The sequence below is a fragment of the Phascolarctos cinereus genome, unplaced genomic scaffold (genome assembly GCF_003287225.1).
Source record: "Phascolarctos cinereus isolate Bilbo 61053 unplaced genomic scaffold, phaCin_HiC Scaffold_3;HRSCAF=262, whole genome shotgun sequence".
Lineage (NCBI taxonomy): Eukaryota > Metazoa > Chordata > Mammalia > Diprotodontia > Phascolarctidae > Phascolarctos > Phascolarctos cinereus.
In genome coordinates this window covers 164675352-164701359 of record NW_027555736.1, presented here as the reverse complement: position 1 = coordinate 164701359, position 26008 = coordinate 164675352, and the positions used below count along the sequence as shown (strand labels likewise).

General features: G+C 38.8%; 1 protein-coding gene across 1 annotated transcript in view; it reads right to left on the bottom strand.

The window, feature by feature from the left end:
• Positions 1–15231: 15231 nt before the first annotated feature.
• Positions 15232–26008, bottom strand: part of FAM227B (family with sequence similarity 227 member B) — a 250165-nt gene continuing 239388 nt past the window's right edge. Inside the window, exons 6-7 of the mRNA XM_078151628.1 lie at positions 21154–21245; positions 15232–15456 (exon numbers count right to left, since the gene is read on the bottom strand). Of these exons, the coding sequence (XP_078007754.1) occupies positions 15232–15456; positions 21154–21245 (317 nt within the window). The remainder of the gene's footprint in view (positions 15457–21153; positions 21246–26008) is intronic.

Below are 26008 nucleotides of genomic sequence, written 5' to 3'. Positions count from 1 at the left end.
CCCATCATTTTATAGGTGAGGGCAATGACACCCACAGAGATGAAGTGACTTGTCTAAAATCACCCACGTGATACATTGCATGGTTGAGATGAGGGCCAGAATGAGGGTGACCATGGGAATGATAAAAAGGGGGAGAGGATGAGAGAGATACAGGAGTGAGGTAGATTCAACAGAACTGGCAACTGTTTGGATATGGGTGGGTGATAGAGGGGTAAGAGTCAAGGATGACAGGGCAGCTGGGTGGATAGAGCTCTGGCCTTGGAGTCAGGAGGACCTGAGTTCAAATCCAGTCTCAGACACATAACCCTTACTAACTGTGTGACTCTGGGCAAGTCATTTAACCCCAATTGCCTCACCAAAAAGCAAAAAAACAAAAACAAAACAAATAGAGTCAAAGATGACAGAATTTGTGAACTAGATTAAAAAGATGTGGTACTCTTAACAGAAATGGGGAAGTTTGGAGAAGGGACAGATTTAGGGGAAAGAGATACTGACTGTGAAATGCCTTATGGTGCATCCAAGTAGTTATATTTAGGCAGTCAATCGATACAGGCCCAGAGTTTAGGAGAGAATTTAAGACCAGATGTATTGGTTTTAGAATCACCTGTGTAGATGTGATAACTGAACCCATGGAAGCTAACGAGATCAGTGAGAGTATGTAGAAAGAAGAAGGCTCAGGACAAAGCTTTGGAAAGGGCAAACTGTGAATAGTTGAAGAGAGAAGGGTGATCATTTTGCAAAGGAGGCAAAATCACGCAAGAAAGGAGAAAACATCATGACATACAATGAGAAGAGGGAGTGAGTGGTGGACAGTGTAAAAAGCTTCACAGGGATCAAGAATGAAGAAGAATGGGTAAAACAAAACTGTCACAGTTAACAGTTGACAGATCACTGGTAACCTTGGAAAGAAATCAATTTCAGTTGAGTCCAGAAACCCCACTGCAAGGGGTTCATAAGCGACTGAGTGGTAAGATAGTGGAGACAATGAGTGAAGATGCCTTTTTTCTAGGAGTCTGGCTGAGAAAGTGAAGAAAGATATGGGATAATAGTTTGGGGTGATAGCAGGGTCAAATGAAGGTTTCTTAAAGATAACCAGTCATGCTTGCAGGCAGCAGTGAATGAGGCAGTAGATAGGGAGAAATTGCAAATGAAAGTGAGAGAAGGCAGCAAGTTCCCTGGGGAGACCGGCAGGTATGGGATCAAGGGCACAGGTAAAGTAGTTGGCAAAAGAGACCAAGAGAAAGGTCGCCTCCTTCTCAGAATGAGAAGAGAAAAGTGGAATAAATAGTGGAGTGTTTGGAAATATGGAGCAGGCAAGAAGAGGGAATGTGATAGATGCCCTCAATTTTCTTAGCAAAGTAGGAGAGAAGTCCTTTGCTAAGGAGGAGGAGAAGCAGTAGTGGAGCTATAGAGAACAGGGAGGAGTAGAGTGACTAGAGATCATGGTGAGTGAATAAAAAGTGTTTAGGAAGAATGAGAGAAAGAGAGGAAGTTAGATGTTGAGATGTATTATCATAGAGGCAGAAGGAAAAAGAAAAGGAAGGCTAGGAGGTATTGACATAAATAGGTATTTGGCTATAACATCATACAAAATAAAAGATGATATACATAACAGTGTGAGTTATATGTATCTTATACCCAGAACCAGGATTTTTTTTTGTTTGTTTGTTTGTTTTTAAAGTATTGGCTTTCCATGAAAAATGAAAGATTTTAGAATTAGAATAAGGTTTCTGGTTTCTTAAGTACCAAATCATTCTACTTGCCCGTGCCCGAGGCAAGTAGCACCTTTTACTGGGTGAATGAATAATAAAAAATACTGAACTAATTTTCTTTTCTTTTCTTTTTTGTACTTCTAGGATGAGTGGGTGGTTTTTTCTTTTTAAATAGTCTGGTCAAATTTTTGTTTTTATTTAAAATGTTGCTTTTAACTCTCAAAGAAATCCCACACTTTCAAGAGTTGGCTACCACCAGATCATAATGAAAAACAAGAGGGTTAATGGAAGCATGTGTGTGTGTGTGTGTGTGCATACATATGTGTGTATTTTAACCTTTGTGGATCATTTAGAACATTTTTATTCTGAAGCATTTTCTTCTCCCCGATTGATACAACTTTGGCTCTAACATTTTCACACTTTCATTCTGAATTTCCATAAAAGGGGAGAAAACACGCTTTCATGATGAAATTATCTTCCCCAGCCTACCCTCCTTCCACATCCATTCCATAAACCATGTGTATAATCTGAAATCCAAATTGTGGTTTAAAAAATTGATACAATGTCCTTTCCCCAACCTGATTTCCTCAGGCAACTGAAGTCTTCTATTTATCTCATTAGTCAGTTTAATAACAAGTTTGTTGAATTGTGGTTTGGGTATTGTATACTTTATAAAATAACCCAAATTGGAACTTAAACCAAGTCCTTTGAGTAAAAAGGGACTTGATCTTCTGAGCAATTTTGTAATTGTCTTTGGCTCAAGGTGGCTGAAAAAAAAATGGTTATACTCCTCACGCACACGGCCACTTCAGTAAAACAAAACTCCTTTGTTCACCATGTTCTTGAGAAAAGTGTTATTTTCCTTTTCTGCCCCCTAGTTTCCTTGGTCTCAGCCTCTTAGGCAACTGGCAGAGTTTGAGAAAAGAGAAGGCTTAGCAACCTCATCAACATAGCTCAAAACAACTTCAATTAAAAGTATTCTAAAAATAAAACCAAACTTTTTTTTCTTATTCTGGAACAAAATTGCCATACCTGATTTTGCTTTTATTCAGTTTTGTCCTATCATACCCTTATAAGAAAGTCAGTCTATATACATATGTGTTTATGTGTATGTATATATGTTATATGTATGTATATAAGTGTATATATACCCACAGTGAAAGAATCTGTGTATAAGAGGAGTGAGTTTGTGTGTGTGTGCAAAGCAGAAAGAAGAAGAGGAAGAAGAAGAAGAGAGGGAGGGAGAAAGAAGAGGAGAAGAAAGAAGAAATAATATTGTGCTGGAGTTTCAGGTAGAAATCAGGTTCTAAAATCTGGGAATCTACCACTGTGCTGAATTAATAATCTTAAGAAATCATGCAAAGAAACTTTTACAGAATGCTGTATTCCAAAAGTATGGATATGGGCAGAAGTTTAGTCAGGTCAGCAATCTTCTCACTGGAAAAAGACAGTAACTATATTATGCAACCTTGGGGGAAACTGCACAGCTAAGTAGTGAATGTCTGTAGGTTGGCAATCCCTTTTCTTTTGGCTGGAGCTATATTGGATGGACTAAAAAAAAAAAGCCATGTGGAAATATGCAAGGGGAATCAAAAGAGAAGAGAGGCACTGTTAGCTAAATGGAGAGTGATTTGGGATCCAAATGACAGCTTTCCTCTTATGAATTGTTAAGGAGGTAGGTTGTGTTGCTTGTGTGGTTTGTCCTTTGTTCTCGAAGAGGACCATGAACTTGCAATTGACTTTGATCTGAGTGAGGGAGGGTTATGCAGAGTCACCAGCCTCACTTTCTCCTCCAGAGCCATCTGGGTCCAGTGGCCAAATATCGAATCAGGATGACTGGAGATGGCTCAGGTTGCAGTGGGAGACTTTGGCCCTTTTAAGCTAAGGTCTTTTCAGGTTCTCACTTTGAGTGCGGCAACACCCATTCGGTAAATAGGCTTCTTTAAGAAGTGAGTCAAGGGTTGACCCCTTAAAAAAAATCAAACTGGGAGGGGAAGACCCTCAGGGTTGCTGGATTTTTGACTGGAAAGCTCTTCTGAAGCCTTGACACCAGAAAGCTGCGAACAGCAAACCACCTGGATGCTTGTCCATGTCTTTAAAAGCCTTAAATGAAAGGAAGTTTCTCCCTTAAACAAAACAAGGAAAAGTAGCAAGATTAACTAGAAATAGTTAATACTCCAGCCTCAACAATTACAGAAGTCTGCCTTCTTGACAGAATAAGTCAATGGAAGGCATTAAATAAAGTGTAAACTATCTATTCAAGTGTGGGAAGAAGTAGTGCTTCAATCTACTGGATAATCGAAAATCAGTAAGAATAACTCAAGCACTGGTCAAGACCATGACCAAGGAAAGCTCCACATGTTCTATTGTTTTGGAGAAGGATTTAGGTCTTCTTAAATCTGTTATCCCAAGGTTTCTACTCCTGTCTCCTCAAATCTGGTTGGTTCTGCCTTGTAGGGTTAGGGTTAGGGTGGTGGTGGTGGTAGTAGTAGTAGATAGGGACTGAACCTTTGATTTCATTGTTATAGGGAACTTCTAAGTGAGCAATCTCCCTCTATCAATGCAGGTCAACACCTCTGCAACTTACGGTCTTAGAGTTGCCTAGTGTTGAGAGGTTAAGGGACTTGCTCAGGGTTACACAATCAGTACATGCCAGCAATGAAACTTGAACTCTGGTCTTCCTGGTTCTGAGACCCGCCCTCTATCCACTCACTACACTACACGTTGCACATGTTACACAAGAGATGTTTTTCAAATTGAATGTGATCCATTTCAAGCACAGAATCACCACATAAGTCTATGTGTTTCCTAACTTTGTTCCTGAAGTTAGAGCTATGTCTCAAACTCAGTTGGGGAATCCATACCTTCAGGGTTTATCAGTGCTGGTTTCTGGGAACAGAACGTACAGTTGGGCCATGAGTCATAGAATCAAAGAGTTAGAACAGGAAGGGAACTCATACTTCATCTAATATATACCCCTCATTTTACAGATGAGGAAAATGAGCTTCTGAGAGATTAAATTTGTCCCAAAGATATGCAGGTAGTAAATAGCAATAATAGCAGTAGAATTTCTCACCTCCTCAAATTCTCAATCAAGTGTTCTTTGTGCCATGTTGCCTTTCTATTGAAACTTCTCCCTCAAAACTGTTGCCCCTTGGGAATGATGGCTTGGGTCCCAACAAGTATAACCTATTAATATCACAGTGGACACTTTTTTTTCCTTAGCATGTTTTTAGGAGGCTATGCATCCCTAGTGCCTGATACATACTATGTGCTAAATAAACGCTTGTCTAATAATTGGGGGAAAAAAAGTGTATTTTATCACATCTTAGCTAGGAAAGACACCAGATGGAAGCCTCTATTTTGTAGACATATTCAGACATCTATCTTTCAAGTAATGTGTTACCTTTTTGTGAATAGGTTTGTTTACTTTTTGAATTGAATTAGGCATAGCCTTAACAAAAACTTGTAAATGTGGGGTTAAAAAATCAGCTTGGTCAAACTGGAACCAAACCTTAGAGTCTTGGTATACTTAAGACTGTTGAAAATCTTGGTTAAAACAAAACATTGTGAAAAGAAGCTGCACTTGCTCATAAAGTATTCCACACCCTTTTACCCCCTCCCCCCCAAACTTTCTATGTGAAGATGGGCTGACTTATTACCCACAGCTGGCAGTCTTTTATGAGCAGAGGGGGTTTAATTTCTGTGCTGCCTGTCTGCTTCCCCCACATAACTGATAATTAAAAACAGATGCTGACTTTGTAAAGCCTTTATTTTCATGCAGGGGTAAAAGCTATATATTCTGTTATCTTACTTTTTTTTTATTGTGGAGTTTGACTATTTGTGCTCTAGGTAATTTCATCTAGATTCTGGCTATCTGTTAGCAAAGCTTGCACTTCCCATCTTGCCACTGACAATCAGTGACCGCACACTAATGAGGGAAGGGAGTTGAGGTACATTCCAAGCTGGCCAACAGCAGGGTCAGTGTGCAGGGACTACTTTAAAGAACTCTAGTTGCCTATAGCTGATAAATGTTGGAGTGGAGGAGAGGGTCTTCCTTGTTCTGAAATTCACACTGGGATCTTATACAGCTTTGGTCTAGGGCAGAAGGCATAAAGCTGGTCATATTCACTATGGACCAGGGAAGTGCCCAGTTTGTTGCCAGGGAAATCTAGTTATTGGATTACTACCGTCATCAAAGGCTTTCCAAATGGAAATTTTACTACAATAATAGGGAAAATTATGACTACTTAGATGCAGTTTTTGAGTAAATTGAAAGTGATCAGCATCTTATGAACTTCAGAAGATAAAAACACAGAATTTTCTGGTAATTTTTATAGACTCAGAGCTAGAAGGGACCTTCATGATGCAACTTGAGTCTTTAAAAAAAAAGAAACCCAAATCTTCTGTAGCTTTTCTGCTCTGAAACTCAGTTTATTCATTGTAGGGCATACAAAAGAAATAAACATATGATATGGTCCCCTGCCCTCATGTTTATAAGTTTGGTTGGGAGTGTGATGATACTTTAATGCTTTTAGTTGGTTAGGTTTGCAACTACAGTACTTAAAACACTCACTTTTCTGACTATTTCCTCATCACTACTTTGCCTGTAATTAGGTTGCCCTGTTATTGGGTGAACATTAGTGCCTAACTTGAGATCTCATGGTCCAAACAGCTAGGCTTTCCATGTGTGGTTAATAGGAAAATTAGCACACTTTTCCTACTTGATCTTCTTTCTTTGATCATAAAATTAAATTGGTCACAGGATCTAGAGGAGGAAAGGAACATAGACATTTTCTGGTCCAACTCTATCATTTTATAGATGAGGAAATTAAGGCCCAGAAATGCTAAGCATCTTGCTGTAAGTTACACAGGCAGGAATTAGTAGAATTCCCCCTCTAGCCCTGCCTTCCCTTCTTCCTTCTTTCCTCTCACAAAATACAACTCCGTTTTTGAAATGCAAATACAGAGTGAAGTATATATTCCTAAAAGGCATGGATGCCCACATCCACAATTATTGTAGAATAATATAATAAGAGTTTATAATAGGGACTAACTTATTGAGTGTCACAACAAACACAAGTACTGTAGGGGTAGACCTGAACCAGTTAAAGCCTTGTCTACCTTGCTATCCAAATTTGTACCTGAGTCCAGCTAGTGGCAAAATAAAGCCAATTGCTGAGAAAGTTGTTTAGCAAGTCGGCTACTCAGTGATACTGGCGGACTCTAGCCATTCAATGGAAAAATCAGGACACAATCTGCTAAAGACAATAGCAAATGGGACAGCATTATTAGAGAAAAAGGGGCAGAGGGCGGGGAGAGGGAGAGAGGGAGAGAGACAGGGAGAGAGAATAAAGTGCACAGGACTGATATATAGAGCAGCATCATATTGCTACTGAGTGGTTTCATTTTTTTTCTCCCCTTCTGGAAGAAAGGACATGGGAGATCTTACGTCAGATAAGCTAGAGGTACAGCACTGGGCAGAAATCACAGTAGTCAACACCTTTTGCAGTGAGACTTCACAATGTTTTGTTTTAATTAAACAGTGCTAGAGAAGCAAACAAAAGTCTTATTTTGATCATTTTGATTAGCTTAGGCTGGGTATAAAAATCCCAATGTTTAGTCAATAAACATTTATTAAGCACCTCCTAGGCACCATGGATACCAAATGACTCAAAAGATAATTTCTGCCCTTAAGGAGCTCACATTCTAATCGATTTAGACCCAGTTTAGATCTAATAATATCTAATGGTGGCTGAGATAGAGAGGAATTTTAACTGGTCACCACACAAGGCACCAAATAAAGGTAAAGGCTGAGAGAACAAACCATTGGAAAAGACTTCTGATTCAATAATTCAGCAAACATTTAAATAACCTACTATGTAGGTAGTAAGACAGAGGCAGAGTGAAATAGTGGAATGAAATTTGATCTTGGATTCAGGAAGACCTCAGTTTAGGTCCTGTTGCTGATAATGTATAACCACAGACAGCTCACATAGCCTCTCGGTGCCACATACGAATCTCTACGACAATAATAAGGGGTAGATGATTTGGAAATCTTCTTTCATGGAGGGAATTTCCAAGCCTGCAGTTCCCTACCCCTATGAAATCCCATGCCCCAGCCTATGCAAACCAAGCATCTATCTCTTTATTGTATCTGGGTCCCCTAAAACTTTGATACTTGGGAAATGACAGTGTTCAATGATTCACAGCTCTATAGCATCACTGAGCACATATTGGTTTAAGGAAATGGGCTTTTCTATTAGGGAGCAGCTTGGGATCACTAAAAGAGAGCATGTAAAATTCCCACTTGTGATTTAGGCTATTCTCCCATTCCAGTAAATTTTTTTTTCTAGAAATTCATTATTTTTAACATTCTTTTATTTTTAAATTCTGATTTCCAAATTCTTTCTTTTCCACCCCTTCCCCACCCACTGAGAAGGCAGGCAAAATGATAGCATTTATATATGTGAAATCATGCAAAATATATTTCCATCTTAGTCATATGGCAAAAAAGCAAAAAAAAAACCCAACAAAATTATATTTCAATTTGCATTCTGAGGACATCATTTTCACCAGGACATTTAATCCTGCTACCCTTTAGTACTTTCCTAGGCCATCACCCCCTACTCTGGTTATATTTTCCTCCCTTCCCAATATCGATATCTTAGTGATATAGTTCCAACCTACATTATCCTCCATTCTTCTCATACTTTGCCAAAATCCAACCCTGTATGTTCCCACCATCCACTATCTCCATTCCTAGTCACATGCTGCTGATTGAAACCGAAAGAAGTCACGTAATCACATTGATTTTGCTACAGATTCATGTTCTCTAACATCAACTAGGAGAGCACTGCAATTAAGGCAATCCTTTTACTGCAGTCTGGCTTCCAACCTCATCACTCTGATTTCACTAGCATCCTCTTAATTGCAAGGTTCTTATTCTTCCTGACCTCTCTGCAACATTGGACACTATTGATCACCGTAGATTCCTGGCCCCCCCCCCTTTTTTTTAAATGACATGTCCCTCTCCTGATGTTACTCCTATCTGCCTGACTGCTCTTCCTCAATCTCTTTCGCTGGATCATCACTCATATCATGCCCACTAACTATGAGTATAACCCAAGGTTCTGTTCTGGGTCCTCTTCTCTTTTCTCTCTCACTTGGTGGCCTTAGCTCCCTATGGCTCATTTATTGTCTCTGAATTGGTTACTCCTAGGTCTGTAGCTAGGTAGTGCAGTAGGTAGCCTGGAGTCAATCCAATCCAGCCTCAGACACTTAATTATGTGAAAAACTATGCCCTACCTAGACAAAACACTTAATCACTGCTTGCTTCAGTTTCCTCAACTGTAAAATGAAAATAATATTACCTCACAAGGTTGTTGTCTCAAATGAAACATTTATAAAGCACTTAGCACAGTACCTGGCACATGACCTGGCATTTAATAAATGCTTGTTCTCTACCTCTCTTCATCATTTATATCCATTTCTGTCTCTCTCCTGACCTCATGTCCTGCATCACCAGCTACCTTTTGTATATTTCAAACTGGTTGTCCAATAGGCATCACAAACTGAACAGGACTCTAAAACAGGATTCATTTTCTTTTCCCCAGAGCTCACTTCACTTCCAAAGTTCCCTTTTAGTCACCTACATTCAAAACCTTGGTTTCATCCCAAATTCTTCACCCCAACTGTCACTCAAGCAGCTGCCAAAATTTGTCGTTTCTATCTCTACAACATCTCTCCTATATACTTCTGTTTCTCTCCACATTCAACCACCACCCTAATGTCAGTCCTCATCACTTCTCACCTAATTTATCTTCTTGCTGCAAGTCTCCCCACTCCAACCCAACCCCCACACAGGCTCCAAAGTGATTTTCCTAAAGCGCAGGTCTGCTCATGTCCTACCACCTCCTCTCCATACTCAATTGACTCCAGTAGCTTCCTCTTGCCTCTGTTATCCAACACAAGCTCCTCTGTTTGGATTTCCACTATCATCCTGGCCCCTTCCTACCTTTCCAGTCTTACAAATGATTTACCAGCACCCATTCTCTGATCTACTTGCTGCCGCTCACATGATGCTCTCTTTTCTATCTCTGTGCCTCTGCACTGTCTTTCCCCCATACCTGGAATGCACGCCCCTCTTCCCTTCTGCCTCTTGGAAATCCTGGTTTCCTTTAAGACCCAGACCTATGTGAAGCTTCCCTGGTCCTCCTCACCACTGCTCTCCACCCTCCACAAACTGCTTTTCATTCATATTGATATTCTGTATCTATTTATGTGAACATATGTTGTCTTTTCCAGTAGACTGTAAGCTCTTTCAGGACAGTGACTTTTATTTTTGTATTCGTATTGATTAGAACCTAGCCAGTGCCTGGAACGTAGTAGGATCTTAATAAATGTTTAGGATGATGGTATCATTAATTTAGGTCCTTTCTATCCTGAAACAAATGATCCTATTTATTAGAGGCTATTGAGTTCAACCCCTCATTTTGCAGATGAGGAAACAGGCTTTTCAATTGGCTGACTGGTCCCTTGCTGTGGTGATTCCTTTGCACCTGTTAGACTTCTTTAAGAAATAGTGATAATGGGGGAGGAGCCATCATGATGGAGTAGCAGGAAGTAACATAGCTTATCTCCTACCTACACCTCCTTGAAACAGATCCACAATGGGGAAATATAGAAAAAGTCACAATGAGTCCTTTGTCCAACTCAGGTTGGCATAGGGAGACAGGAAGGGGGAGGTCTGCTGACACCAGACACTGCCATGTGCGCACACCTAGGGAGAGGCTGTGCATCAGGACAAGAAAAGGTCCGAGATCTATACTAGGGCACCCTATACCAAGGTACCCCCAATGGGGATAGGTGCCAACTGGCACTATTCAGTTTTGGTCACAGATCCAGGGTGGACTGAGAAGGGGACCTGTGCTTGGGAGTGGCATCCAGAGGAGGAAAACCCTGGGTGGTGTATTGAAAAAGAAGCAAGTTCAGAGGCAAGCCAAAGCAGTTTGGCTCAGACCCAGAAGCAGACTGGGACCTCATTTCTAGTGTCTGCTCAGCCTGCAGATAAATAACCAGGGCAGGAATCCCAGGACAAAGGAGAAGCTGCAATTGTCTCTTTGAAGCAGTAGGACTACCAAGCTGGCTACAAGGCCTGAGTCCTGTAGTAGTCCATTATTCCTCTGACTCAAACCCAGGTCAGGAGCTTGCAGAGCTCAGATGGGGAAAGCAATTAGACTTTTCCCTGGTTCAGACTGTAAGTACTGAAAACTTGCAGGTCCTTAGCCTGTCCCTGACACCTTGAAATAACACAACACTCAATACCCCAAGAAAGTAGCAACAGAATCAGCCTAGATCTTTCATCCAAAAGTGTGGCGGAGCCCAGCATTAACATAAAATCTGAAGTTGGGAAATAGCCTTGAAAATTGATCAAATGGGGGCAGCTAAGTGGTGCAGTGGATAGAGTATCGGCCCTGAAGTCAGGAGTACCTGAGTTCAAGTTCGGCCTCAGACCAAACACTTGAAACTTACTAGCTGTGTGACCCTGGGCAAGTCACTTAACCCCAACTGCCTTAAAAAAAAAAAAGAAAAAGAAAAATGATCAAACCAAAAAAAGAATCTCACCATAAAGAGCTATTTTGGTGATAGGGATGCTTGAGACACAAATTCAGAAGGGCCAAAACACCTATAAACAATGCCTTAGAGAAAAACATGACTTCAGCACAAATCCAATGAGTATTCCTCGAAGAGATGAGGCAAGGGCTCAAAATGAGAAAAAAATGTTTTTATAAATGAAATGAGAGTGTTTGAGGAAAAAAATGGAAAAGAAATAAGAGTTCTGAAGGAAAGAATTGGAAAGAGAATTGACAGTTTTGCACAAGAGGTACAAAACTTTGCCCAAGCAACACACTCCATGAAAATTAGAAATGACCAGAAAGAAGCACATTGATCCTTGGGACAACAAGAAATATTTACACAAAGTCAAAAGGCTAAAAAAAAAGTAGCAAAAATGTAGAGTATCTCATACCAAAAACAACTGATCTGGAAAACAGATTGAGGGGAGAAAAAAATAAGAATCATTGGAGTACCTGAATGCCATGACCAAAAAAAAAGAGCTTAGTTATCATATTTCATTCTTAAAAGGTCTATAAACCTCTCATTTTATTCTGTCTCTGAACCTGAAAAACTAGTCTGCAACAACCACTTTCTACATGAATTGTTTGTGGATTCTTGCAACTCCTACTGTTCTTTCTCCCAATTGACCTTGTATTTACTTTATATTTATTCTTTATATAATTATATATTTACATACATACTTGTATACTTCTCTCCCCATGAGAATGTAAGCTTGAGAGTAAAGATTGTTTCATTCTTTCTATTTTTATCTTTAGCACTTAGCAGAGTGTCTAGAACATAGGAAGTACCTGATAAATGTTCATTGATTGATTGATTGATTGAGTTTTACTTTTGTAGTTCCTGAGATTCCCCTCAGAAAAGCTGCCCTAAGCTGAAGGGACTCTTTGGGCAAACATCCACACCAATAACTAGAGAACACAGTTCAAAGCAAAGCAAAACAACAAAAAATCCTCAAATAGCATACCTAAATGGCAAGAAAGAAGATTCCAACATGAATACATGAGTTATTCTCTCCCACGGGTCACTCCACCACCAGTGGGGAAGGGCACACACGTACAAAGAACAGATGTGACCAAAAACATGGCAGGGTACATGCACAGGGAATACATTTCCTCTGGAAACATATGTAAAGGGCACCTGGTTGATGTCATGTGAACACGGCACACATAGACAGAAAGTCTACATGTAGGGTCCCATATGATTACAGCATATGCACAGCTAGGGTAACTCACCCTTTTGATGCTGTAGAGCTCCCAGTGTCCTCTGATAATGTCACTTCTGATACCACAAAGCTGCCAGTGTCCTCTGTTGTTAGCAGCATCATTGTGCTGCTCTCCTCCAGGTATATGCTGACTGTTTTTCTTGCTCTCCTGGTCACCAAGTTACTCTGTGCTATTATCTGCTGAGCTTAAGCTATTTCAGGTCATTTGTTGCTACCATCTACTAGGTATGCTAGTTTAGAAAGCTTCTCCCTGACAGGGAAAGCTACATTGCTTTTAATGCATAGCTGAGGGCTATGAACCAGCATACTCAGCTGGGCAGGCAATAAAAAATGGACCCATGTTAAGATCAAGTCTATTCTTTTGACCACTTATTTCCTTATGTCGGCTTCAACTCCTTGGTCCTTGAAAACCACCTGATTTTTGATTAAACAATTCTTTTTAATTCCTATTAAATCTATGATTGTGAATATACAATAATAGCAACACCTCTTTGGGGAACTATTTCCTCATTCTTCTTCTCCTCTCACATAGACAATGATGGGGTGATGAAACTCCTGTGACTCCCAAGATCCTCCCTGACTGGCAGGCCCCAAACAAAAGGCAGAATAGATGAAACAGCAGGGATGTTAACCTGATTTAATGTCCACACTGAGTTTTTGTTCATTCTTCATTTTTGAAGAGGACCAAAGACATCTTTGATGATGTCTTGACTTGTGTGTGAATTGGATTTAAGTGCAGCAGAGTTGCACAAAGTCGTCAGCCTCATTTTCTCTTCCAGAGTCATCAAAGTCCAATGGCAAGACAAAGTCAGGATGACTGGAGATAGCCCAGGATGCAATGGATGACCTTGGCATATTCAATGGTCTGACCAAGCTATAAGTGTTCCATAGTGCCTGTTTTAGCTGTCTTCATGACTGTTGGAACAAATTGTTTTCATTTGCCCATTTTGCAGGGGGAAGTCTTCCCAACTTTGGGGTACATATCCCCCTAATTCATTGATGGGTCTGAGGCCCATCAATTAACCTCAACCTAGTTTAGCTGGTCTGCTGAGACAATTTTACCAGAATGTGGCCACTGAACATGTTACAGCTTCTTGCAGCCACAGGTGAGAGTTGGGGAAAGGTAGGCACCAAAAGTGGATGAGCAGCCCTGAAAAGGACTTGGCAAGCCCTCACTAGTAGTCCTCCCTGAACACCCCATATCCCTAGATGTCCATAAACTGAAGTGATGCAAGGTGAAAGTCTAAATGCTTTTAAAGTTTTTTAAAACAGAGAATATACTCTCTTAGGATACCTTCTCACCTACTGAACAAATATGTATGAAGAAAAGATGAAATCCTACCATGGCTAATATGATAAACCTTTTCTCTGAAATACTATTTTTTTTGATATCTTTTTTTTTTTTTGGCTAGGCAATGGGGTTAAGTGACTTGCCCAGGGTCACACAGCTAGTAAGTGTTATGTGTCTGAGGCTGGATTTGAACTCAGGTCCTCCTGACTGCAGAGCTGGTGCTCTATCCACTGCACCACCTAGCTGCCCCTATACTATTTTTTTTTAGAAGGATTGTGTTTCTAATATGGGGAAAGGTGCACTTCATCTTATGTTCATTGGGAAAATACCTTAAATTTTTGTTTTTAAAGCTATTTCAGATATGCATCTTTCAGTTAATTTATTCTTTTCAAGTAAATTAGTTGCTCAACCTGTATTAGACAACCAATAGGCATTTGTTTAAGAATTGGAGTTAGCCCTAATAAAAATTGGTTAGGGGGTGTAAAATCTCAGAAGTTGCTTTTGTGTGTGTGTGTGTGTGTGTGTGTATGTGTGTGTGTGTGTGTGTGTGTGTGTGTACACACACACACATACATGTGCATATGTATGTTTATGAGAAATTGTCTTGGACACATGGTCATAAAATAAAAAATGTCTTCTATTGTCAACAGCATCATTAAAAAAGTTTTGGGCACAGCTTACTATGTGAAGATGGGCTGTAGTATCTACCTCATGGACTTGTTGTGAGACTTAAATGAAATAATGAATATAAAGTACTTTGTAGACTTTAAAATGCTATGTAAATGTCAGTTTTTTTGTTGTTAATAGTAATTACATTAATATCATCATCATCATCATCATCATCATCATCATCATCATCACCCACAAGTGGAATCTAGTCTATAGTAAGGAAGTACCCTTTTACATGACAGATAATTACTATCCCATTTTTCAGTCAAGACAAGACTGGTCTTACAGCACATGAATTTAGCATTAATGTCTGCCTATCTTTCTAATGCTCTGGGATCCTCCCAAGGGTGGGACTCCTTTTGACAGGGAAAAAGGTATGCTTTGGTGACACTGAAGGTAACTAGAGCTCTGGAGAATGAGCTAGAAGCCTACAGGACACTGTAGATTTCTTCATTATCAACAATGTATTGATAAGAAGGTGAAATCAATTATTTAATTTGGTATGGTTCTTAACATGGCTAAAAGATAATCGAGTCTATCAGTTTTCCACATCCCTGCTCAATCATTCCCCATATAAACACTACTTTAAATATGGAATGAAGAAAAAGTACTCTAAATAGTCTCTTGAACATAATGAAAAAGGAAATAACTAAATTAGTGAGAAATACAAGTTTTGTATCTTTCACTAGCTGAGACATTTAAATATAGAATATTTTACGAATATGAAATACGAAACATATGAAACAAAACTCAGAAGGATATGGCCATCGGAAAATTTGAGTTATTTGAATCTTGCAAGACCTGGGGAGTCTTGGATTTATTGCGATGTCATGCACCTTCAGATAATATGCTACCAGAGGACTCTGGCCTGCAACCCTGAAGAGATCACGGCTAAATTCTGGATCGTGGCCAATATTATGAGACTGCAAGGGAAAAAAAGTCAATTAGGTATACTTTTATGTAATTTCTCAAATTCTGTGCAACAAGAGAAACAGCTATAGTTAGAATCACTATCAAATATTAATTATAACAAATTGGAAGAAAGAGCTTGAAAATATTCTTCAAATTAGAGAAAAATAATTTATTAAAGCATACATTACTAAGTATTGATTTCTAGAGGGTTATTTTTCTATGTCTTTATTATTTCAAAGAATTAAATAATCTCCTTAGGTGAGCATCTGCTGATACTCTAATCAAGTAGAATACTTTCACTCTTCATCATTCAATATACAATATGATTGTAGAACACATTTTATTAAAGGTGATAGCAATTCACCAGTCAGTTTATTATGAAAAGTAAAAAAAGTAAAAAAGTGATGATGTCTTTTGTTAAAAATATAGAAAAAACTATAGACTAATAGATTCTCTGTATTGGTCAAAACTTATTATGAAGAGCACCATGGACACGCACAGTTTTATTCTGTTGTAAAAGTCATCAGCAAGCCTAGGTGACGAGAAATTACATTCTTAATCTGAAATGTCTTGCATGAACAAATCAAAAGAAGAACTTTGAAAACATGGAGTGGGAACAGCCAGCCATTGGAAAGGCACAGGGATGAAGAGGGTATGTTTGTTCTATATAAAGGACAGAAAATAGGCTAGTATGACTGGACTATAGTGTACTTAAGGGAGAATAGAATGCAAGGAGATTAGAAAGGTAGGAAGAGGGTAGGGTTTGAGGAGTTTTAAATACAAACTGGAGGTGATAGTCATTGGAATTTGAGTAAGGGAAGTGACATGAGCATCCCTACACATTAGGAAAAGCACTTTATTAGATGAGTAGAGGATGGATTGACATGTGGAGAGGTTTGAGGTAGGGGGAACAATTAGAAGACTTAGTGATAGTCTAAGTGAGAGGTGAGGAGAGTTTGAACCATTGGGGAGATGGGAGAGATAGAAATGGCAAGATTTGTTAACTGACTGGATACGTGGAATGAGTAAATATGAGAATTTGCAGATGACATTGAGGTTGTGAGCCTGGTCAGAAAGGGTGGTAGCACCCTCCACAGTAATAGAGAAGTTCAGAAGAAGAAAGGGTTTTAAGGGAAAGCTAATGAATTCTTTTTTGGACATGTTGAGTTTAAGGTGCCTACAGGACATCGATTTTGAAATGTTCAATAAGCAATTGGTGATGTAGAACTAGAGATCAGAAGAGAGACTATAGTTGTGTGTGCATATCTATCTATCTATCTATATCTGGGAATCATGTCTGCATAGAGATAATTGAATTCATGGAAGCATAAAAACAGGCTAACAGTGAATGACCGGTTCACTTAGACCTATCCCTTTTTGCAGTAACAATATAGGCAATCTCAAGGGATTCTTTGAAGCTCAGTGTGGGAACTCCCCCTTCCCCCAACATTAATTGTCTTGGTAAATAAGTTTAGCTTAGGGCACAAAGTTATTGGGACATACCTAAGGTCACAAAGTTACCAAATGTTAGAAATGGGAATCTGAACCCAGATCTTCCTATCTCCAAATCTAACACTTCACCTGCTACACCATACTATGTATTTTGAGCAATCCTTTTTTTCCTTTAAAATAACCTTTACTTATAGTTTTGTTTTAATATTATTTACATTTCTCAATATATTCTTCCCTTATGCCTTTTCCAGAGAGTAATTTCTTATAACAAAGAACAAAAAAGAAAATAACTCAGAAAAACTAAGTAATACATCAACCAAACCACACTGATAGTCTCCAAACTCCACAAAAAAGAGAATGAGGTATATTCTAAGGTCTCATCTTTGGACCCAAGCTTGGTCATTATAATTTCATAGCATTCAGTTTCTGTGGCTTTGTTATGGTTGTTATTTTCATATTCATTGTTTTGGTGATTGTGTATATGCTATTGTCCTGATTTTGCTTTGTCCTTATCAGTTCATATACTTCCCAGAAGTCTCCTCACCACTCACTTTGCTACTCAGGCCTAAGACCGTGCTCTGATGGGCTTAACAACTCCCCTACCCTCCTACCTGGTTTCTAGTTAAGGAACTATATATTAGGTCACTACTAGAAAGGGTAGCTAGATGGTACAGTGGATAGAGCACTGGGCCTGGAGTTAGGAAGACTCATCTTCCTGAGTTCAAATCCAACCTCTGACACTTAATACCTGTGTGACCATGGGCAAGTCACTTGCCTTAGTTTGCCTGTTTGCCTCAGTTCCTCATCTATAAAATGGGCTGGAGAAGGAAATGGCAAACCACTCCAGTATCTTTGCCAACAAAACCCCAAATGGGGTCACAACTAAACAACAACAATCAGCAAGGGCATATTAAGGAGTAGATGTACGAGCGAATGGGTATTCCCTTATTGTTCCTCTCACCACACCCACCCCCTTCTAAACCATAATGACTTTCCTTGGCCAGCATTCCTCTTTATGGATTGTGTTCTCTTGTTGGAATATAAACTCTTTGTTGGCAGAGATTATTTTGATTTTTATTTGTATCCCTAATATTTAGCATAGAGCTTGGCATAGAGTAAATACTAATTTTTAAAATTAATTTATTCATATAAATCTTGTTCTCCATATTCATCATTTCTTACACTTTTCTTCCACTAGGATTATAGGATCATAGCTGTAGAGCTGGAAGGGATCTTAGAGGTCAAACTCCTCATTTTACAGATGACGAAAAAGGCAATGAGGCATTAAGTGACATTCATGTACCACAGTTTGTTCAGATATTTCCTCCACCTAAGGGCATCTGCTTTGTTTTCAGGTCTCTGCTGCTATAAAGATTTGAGAGTATTTGGACCTTTCTTTTTATCACTGACTTCCTTGAGTATAAACCGAGTAATAGATTCTCTGGGTCAAAGGGTATGGGTATTTTAGACATTTCATTAGCATGGTTCCAAATGGCTTTCCAGAATAGTTGGATCAATTCATAGCTCTACCAATAGTGTACTAATGTGTTTTATTTGTACAAACTCTCAAAATTAACTATTTCAATTTTTATAAGCTTTGCCAATTTGTCCGACGTAAGGTCAAACCTTAGTTTGCTGAACGCTAATTTTTGTAGGTTTTTATATCTTTTTACTTTACTGAGATTGTTAAATGTATCAATTAGTTTCTTTCCTGATTTATTAGGATTTCTAAAAACACTATCATGCCATCAGTGAATAGGGATAGTTTTATCTCCTTTTATTTATTTTTATGCCTTTTCTTTTCTTTTTGTATTATTGCAATTGCTAGAATATGTATATGCAGGATATGTGAAATAAAATTGGGGAAGGGACTTTCTAGGTTTTCTCCTACATTTATGAGGAAAACTAGTATTTCTCCATTGAACATAATGCTTGATTTTGGTCATAGATACTTTTTTTTTTAATCATATTAAGATAAGTTCTTTCTCTGCCTATGCTTTGTATGTTTTTTTAAAAAAAATTAGTGTTAAGTGAATCTTGTGCAGTGTAAAAGTCTTTTTGTGAATTTATTAATATAATCATGTGGTTTTGGAAGTCCTTGTTAATAATGATTACATTATTGCTTTCTTAATGTTGAGCTACACTTGCGAATATGGTATAAATCCAACTTGTTCATACTAGGCAGTCCTAAAAAAACCCCATAAGCTTGTTTTCCATAAGTGGGGAGATGAAGAGCGTAACATATCAAATATCTCTGAGTTTAAGTTAGGGGCTTAGGTCATTTAAGTTCTCAAAACCTGGATAAAGAAATTCAATTTGGCAATTCTGTTGACTTCTTCTGGGAAGCAACAGTTATATCCAGGAATGGTTCAAAACCAAATTTCAGAACTGAATAGTGCTAACATCAAGAAAGTGATCTCTTCCTCTCTCTATTCTAAGATGGTATCCGATAAGGAAATATAGAATTCAAGATACGGATAGGGAGCACTGATTACTTATGATCTTCTTGATCCCTCTTTGTAACATGTTCTCTGGCAGCTGCTGCACTAAGATTGAGTAGAATTAGTCAGGAAGTAAACTTCTTGGACCAACATGGAGATCATCATTACTGTCCCACTACCAAAAAAAGGCAAGTTCATCACATGAATCTTAAAAAGATGATTAATGTACTGGGAAAAGAATTTAGGGTCACATGAGGAAAGTCATTACGTTATTCATGCCCTCTGCCCCAGAGATCAGTGGGACAGAAGACCCACTACTGGACATGTACAAAGATAGAATGGTCTCATACATACCAAAATATTATCACCTCCAGGATCAAAAACGAAATTCTGTTTGGTATACAAACCTTCATAACTTAACCTCCTTCTACTTTTCTAGTCTCCTTACACTTTATTCCCTGCCAAATACTCTTCGATCCAGTAACACTGACCTCTCTTTCCATCTCTCTGCTCTGGGCATTTTCTCTATCTACCCTCTATGTCTGGAACGCTCTCCCTTCTTGCTTCTCTAGCTTCCTTCAAGTTCCAACTAAACCCTCATCTTCTAAAGAAAGCTTTTCTCATCCCATCATAATTCTGGTGCTATCCTTTTTTCATTATTCCCTATTTTTCCAGTCTGATAGCTCTTTTGTACATATTTGTTGCTTGTTTCTCTCACTTAATTGTGAGCTCCTTGAATTCAGGAATTGTCTTTTGCCTCTTTTTGTGTGCCCAGCATTTAGCACAGTGCCTAGCATATAGTAGACATGTAATAAATGATTTTGAACTGACTTTTTTGTGATGATAAAAATCTGGAGACAAAATAGGTTCCTACTGATTGGAGAATGATCAAACAAATGGTGACATATGAATATAATAGAATATATGACTCTGCTGTAGATATAGCAAATATGAAGAATTCAGAGAAAACTTAGAAGGCTTATATGAACTGATGCTCATGGAATTAAATAAAACCAGGAAAATAATATAGATAATTGCCATAGTAATGTAAATGCAAAGCAAATTACAATGAAGCTAAATGCTGTGTAATCATGATGATCAAATTCAGCCCGAGAGATGAAATGAAGAAATGTATTTGCATTCTCACTTTGGAGCAGTGAGGGACTATGAGGGCAGGCAAGGTTCTGTCAGACAAGGTTCACTATGTAGATTAATTTTGCCTAACTTTTATTTTGGTTACAAAGGAAGGCTCACTGGGTAGGTGGGTTGCAGGCATATCTAGAAATAATTATAATAGAATGAAAAAGAGGCATCAATGGAACTTTAAAGTAAAAAGAAGAATGATTATAAATGAAAGAACTAGAAACTATGTGTTTTTAGTGAGGGATTATTGACTTTTCACAGAATGAAACGAGGCTTTTCAGAATCTTCAAAATCTAGTTACAGGCAAAAGAACAACATGGTTTAGTGAATCAAGTGCGGAACTTGGAGTCAGGAAGCCCTTAGTGCAAATGTTGCTTCAGACTGTAGCCAACTATATGATCCTCAGCAAGTCCCTTAGCCTCTCTGAGCTTCAATTTCTTCATCTGTAAAATGAGAATAGTAATAGTTCCAACTGTCAGGATCAAATGAGATGATGTATGTAAAATGTCACCTGTTATCATATAAATTGAAAAGAACCCTTCTGATCAGTTGAATTTCTCCAATGTACATCTATCAGACATGTAAGTCTTTATTTTACTTAATTTAACTTAACATTGTTCATATTAAAGTGAACAAACTTGCTGTTTGACAAAATTAACTAGTTTCACAAACCTCTTTTGGCATTAGATTTGTCTCTTGATCGCGTGTTGGAAGCAGTACATTTTGGGAGAATTGTATTAGTTTGTCCAAGTCAAATTCCATATCTAAAATAAAAACACAATTGTTGTTTTTAAAGTACAAGATTTCCCATTCACAAAAAGACAGCCAGTTCACACCCTTCTCCTAGCAATATATTTTCCCTGGCATATGGAGGGGAATGGATATGGAGAAAAGGTCAGAAAGTTATAGCAACAGCATACTTTAGTTTCCATATGGTGAAATTGATATTGATTTTATATTCTTTTGCTCCTGGCAAGCTATAAATAGTGCACCTGGCAGAACCAAAAGAGCCTGGTATAGGTGATCTTCCCATAATAGGAGTTATATATCTATGCTCCAGTTTTACCATAGTGCATTGGCTCTGCTTAGGTTTTTTGCTTTATAAGTGGAGTACACTCTGACGAAAGGCATAGTGTCCATCTTCGTCAGATGGGGCATTTAACCCTTCTACCTCCTTTATCTTCCCAAGGTGGCATTAGAATGCATGAAGATACTCTCCTGAAAGGATTTGTGATCTTTTGGTAACTTGTTTTAGGACTATGTAATAACTTAATCAGTTATGGTAATCAGCCAAAATAATTCAATTCAGCAAATAATTTATTAAGTACTTTCCACGTACGTGGTATTGGACTAGGCAATGGGGATGCAAAGAAAAAAAAAACCAAACCAACCATATGGTCCTTGGCCCCAGGAACTTGCTTTCTGCCAGGAGGATGTGACAGAACAGACAGAAGCATATTATGGGATAGGGAATTAAGGGAGCAAAGGTGAAATCAGACAAATGTTTTAGTGAATGGATTCTTAACCATTTTTGTGTCATGGACTCCCTTGGCAATCTGATGAAACCTATATACTTCTCAGAATATTTTTAAGTGCATAAAATAAAATGCATAGGATCCAAAGGAAGGTAATTATGTCAAAATTTTTTGTTGTTTTTCGTTTGCATCTGACTCTCCATGACTCCATTTGGGGTTTTCTTGGCAGAGATAATACAGTGGTTTGCCACTTCTCTAGCTCATTCTGTAGTTGAGGAAACTGAGGCAGACAAGGTTCAGTGACTTGCCCAGGGTCACACAGCAACTATGTGTCTGAGGCCAGATTTAAACTGATAGATGAGTCCTCCTGACTCCAGGCCCAGCACTCTATTATTCTCTATGCCATCTTAGCCCCCTATGCTGAAGTACATACACACAAAATATACTAGATATAATGTAGAGCAAAGATGTTTTTTGTTGTTGTAACATGCAAGGTATCCCAAAAGCCTTAGTGCATTTTTAAGTTGTCAAAACTTAAAACTGTACTAAGCCTTTTGGGACATGCTGTATTTATAAAATTATAAGTTAAGTGGAAAAAAATAATGGAAGTACAAGTGTTAACTACTTTAGGAATGTGTAAAAGGAGGTCAGCCTTTGGAGGCAGAAAAAATAGTAGTCTAACAAAAGTAATTAAAGCTGAATTTATTAGGAGCATATGATTTCTATTTCCTCTTCCTTTCGCCCTTCATCTTCTCATCATCTCATGCCTGGACTATTCCAATAGCCTGTTGGTGGGTCTGCCTGACTCAAGTCTCTCCCCACTCTAGTCCTTCCTTCATTCAGTCAGGTCCAAGCATGTTACAATTCTTGTTCTGCCCCCCAGCCAGTAAGTCCCAGTGGCTCCTTGTCACCTCTGGGGCTCAAATACAAAATCAACTGTTTGGTGTTCAAAGTCCTCTTTAGCCTCCCTGTCTCTAGCCCCTTTCTGGCTTTTCTGTCTCCATGTCTGGAATGCTCTCCCTCCTCATCACCTCCTGGCTCCTCAGGCTTCCTTCAAATCCCAGCTAAAATCCCAATCCCTCTTCATTCTAGTGCCTTCCTTTTGTTGATTATTTCCAATTTCTCCTTTATATCACTTCTTTTTACATAGTTGTTTATATGTTGTCTCCCCCATTAGATTGTAAGTTCCTACAGGGCAGGGGCTGTCCTTTGCTTTTCTTTGTATCCTCAGTGCTTAGCATGGTACATGTCACATAGCAGGTGCTTGACAAATGCTTACTAACAGACTTCATAGCAGAGGCAGAAGTACATGAGCCTTTAGGGGTGCACTGGATATATTACATTTGGGCAGTATTGATGAAGATCCATTTCAAAAGTCCAGAAGCTCAGGTCAAACTGTGAAAAAGTAACACCACTGCATATTCTTTGTCTCCCTCCTTTTCTCTCTTCCTCAGCCCTTTGCCTAAGTTACTTGAATTCTTTCCCAGGTTAGCTTTCATTACCCTCTTCAACATTTCCTACTTAGGATTTTAGAGTTTGAAGGGACCTTTAATATCAACCATTCATTTTATACATGAGGAAGCTAACGCGCAGAGAAGGAAAGTTAATTGTCCACTGTTGCATTTATGGCAAGTGGCTATGTCTGGACTCAAACCGAGGTGTTCTAACTTCATACCTAGTGTTTTACACCACCCTACCAAGCAGCCTTATCTATTCCTCACATTCAGTTCTTAGTTTTCCGAAGATCCCAGTCACTCTGCTTGGGCAACATTACAGATGAACAGAGTATAAGCATGACTTTCATCATTGTTCTTACCAACCTTATTCCTCATTAATGCTATTAATAAATTATAAGTAAACCCAGAGGAGGGTGGCTCACTCCCCTCAAAATTTTTTCTCTCTTTTCTCCTCTCCTTCACTCTGTTCTCCCCTAACACTGTTCCTGTGGAACCAATGACCCCTTTGTATTTTTGTTTAATGTCCTATTTTCTTGGAACCAATGAACAGCATTAGGTTCAGTAGGAGTGTTCTTTTATACTCTTAGGCCCCAGGTGCATCACAAAACAACAATAACAAGCAAAACAAAATAAAGCATTGAAGACTAATTGAAAAATCTGGTTCCCATTTGCTACAAAGCTTTTTAGAAAACACAGTTGTATGCTATTTTATTGACCTGGGCTTTTTTCTTCTACTCTCATTATGAAGAAGTCACCACATACCTGGACTTAAAATCTTTTCTCTATTTGAATCAGATTACATCTTAAATGTTCAATATGAAAAGCGGTCTAGCTCTTAAGAATGCAGGCCAGTAGAAGTTGACATGATGAGACAGGCTTCTGGGTTTCCAGATGAGAGATAGAGATTGGGGAGTTAATTAAGTCCAATCAGATTTAGACTTTGGGGATTGGAGAATGATGAGTGGCATGAAATGCTCCTGTCTGAACTTCTATTTGCAATGACCAAGACCAGATGCTTAAAAGCTGAAATTAGCATGCAGAGATCAGTGAGGCAGAGGTAACCCAGACCTGGGAGTAGAAGCTAAGGCTAGAATGAGAGGAGATCCAAAGTACTAGAGACAGTTTTCAGCAATTGTAGATTGGTGAACTAGAAGTGGGAAGACAGATGTCCCTCTCTACACTTCTCTGACTTCCTTTGTTCGATACCCTGTGGTCTGGAACTGGGGACCTAGACCTAAATTCCATCCCCTTTGTTCCCTCTCCACAGTCTGTGGTCAAGTGAAGTTTAGAAATTCCCCAGACACGCTTGAATAATGGAGAAATTAATTGGGAGCAGTTTGGGGAGATTAGGGGGCAGAGATTTCCATGTAGAAGGCCTTTATATTTTGCCTTTAATTTTTTTCTATATCTAATAAACTCCCACCTTCACAGGAATGAAATCTGTGGTAAAGGCAGGACATCCTGAACCTTGCATCAGCTGTAGGAACTAAACAGAAATTTATCACTCTGTAGCCAAGAAGGATTTTAGGAGACTAAAAACATTAAAGAGGCAGCATGGCATAGTGGATTGAGAGCTAGACTCATAAGCCCTGAGGTAAGCAAAGATCCATCATTATTTAATAATGGCTGTATCTCCTAGATTCAAAATTAGCACTGAATTGGGTAGTGACGTAGAAGTATCAGCCATCCACTAGGGATACTACATAGAATTACAGGAAAGAATAATGTATACCTTGGGATTGTTTTATTTCATTATGTGGCCATAGACACGTGCCTATGTACTGTGAAGGTGGGAATCATTGACTTAGAGAGAAGATTCCAGATGTAGCATGGGGGGAGCAACAGGTTTTCTCACTTTAAAAATATTCTTGAAAGTTATTCGGCAGTTGTCATTTAGTCCTTCCAGTCATGTCTGACTCTTCATGACCCCATTTGGAGGTTTTATCTCATACTAAATTTATAGCCCAGCCAGCATAAGTATTTAAAAATCTTCTGGCACTGATATTTGGAACCACATGGCATTGCAGTGCAGAAGGTTCTCTCATATATGTACGTACCGGAGAGAACTGGAGGCAACAAAACTTGGCCAGTGGCCTGAAGAGTGCCACCTGGTGAATAGTTCTGATAGTATACTCATTTGCTGGATAATTACTATCGTGGCACATTGCCTTTTCTTAGGTTTATGGTAACACATAAGTTGACTTGGACTGCTTGTTCCACATGTCTCACAGTATACACACAGAATATCAGATATATGCCCAAAGATGTCATACAGTAAAGAGGGATAGATCCATTGTCATCCAGAATGGTTAGGATAAGTGGGATGATTTAAAATTTGAACAATGGGTAGCATTTAGATAGGCTGAGAAGGGGTAGACATTGAAGGCAAAAGTATAGAGGTGATAATAATTAAAGCATTTTGGGTAATAGCAAGGACTTCTGCTTGGCTGGAATAGAGATCTGACTTGGCAATTTTTACAATCAGATAGGAGAGGAAGAGCAACAAAGAAATTAGAAAAGGTGTGGTCATACTGGGTAAGCATTTTTTTAAAAACTGAGTGTTAAAAAACAATTTTGTGAGATCACTGAGGGTGG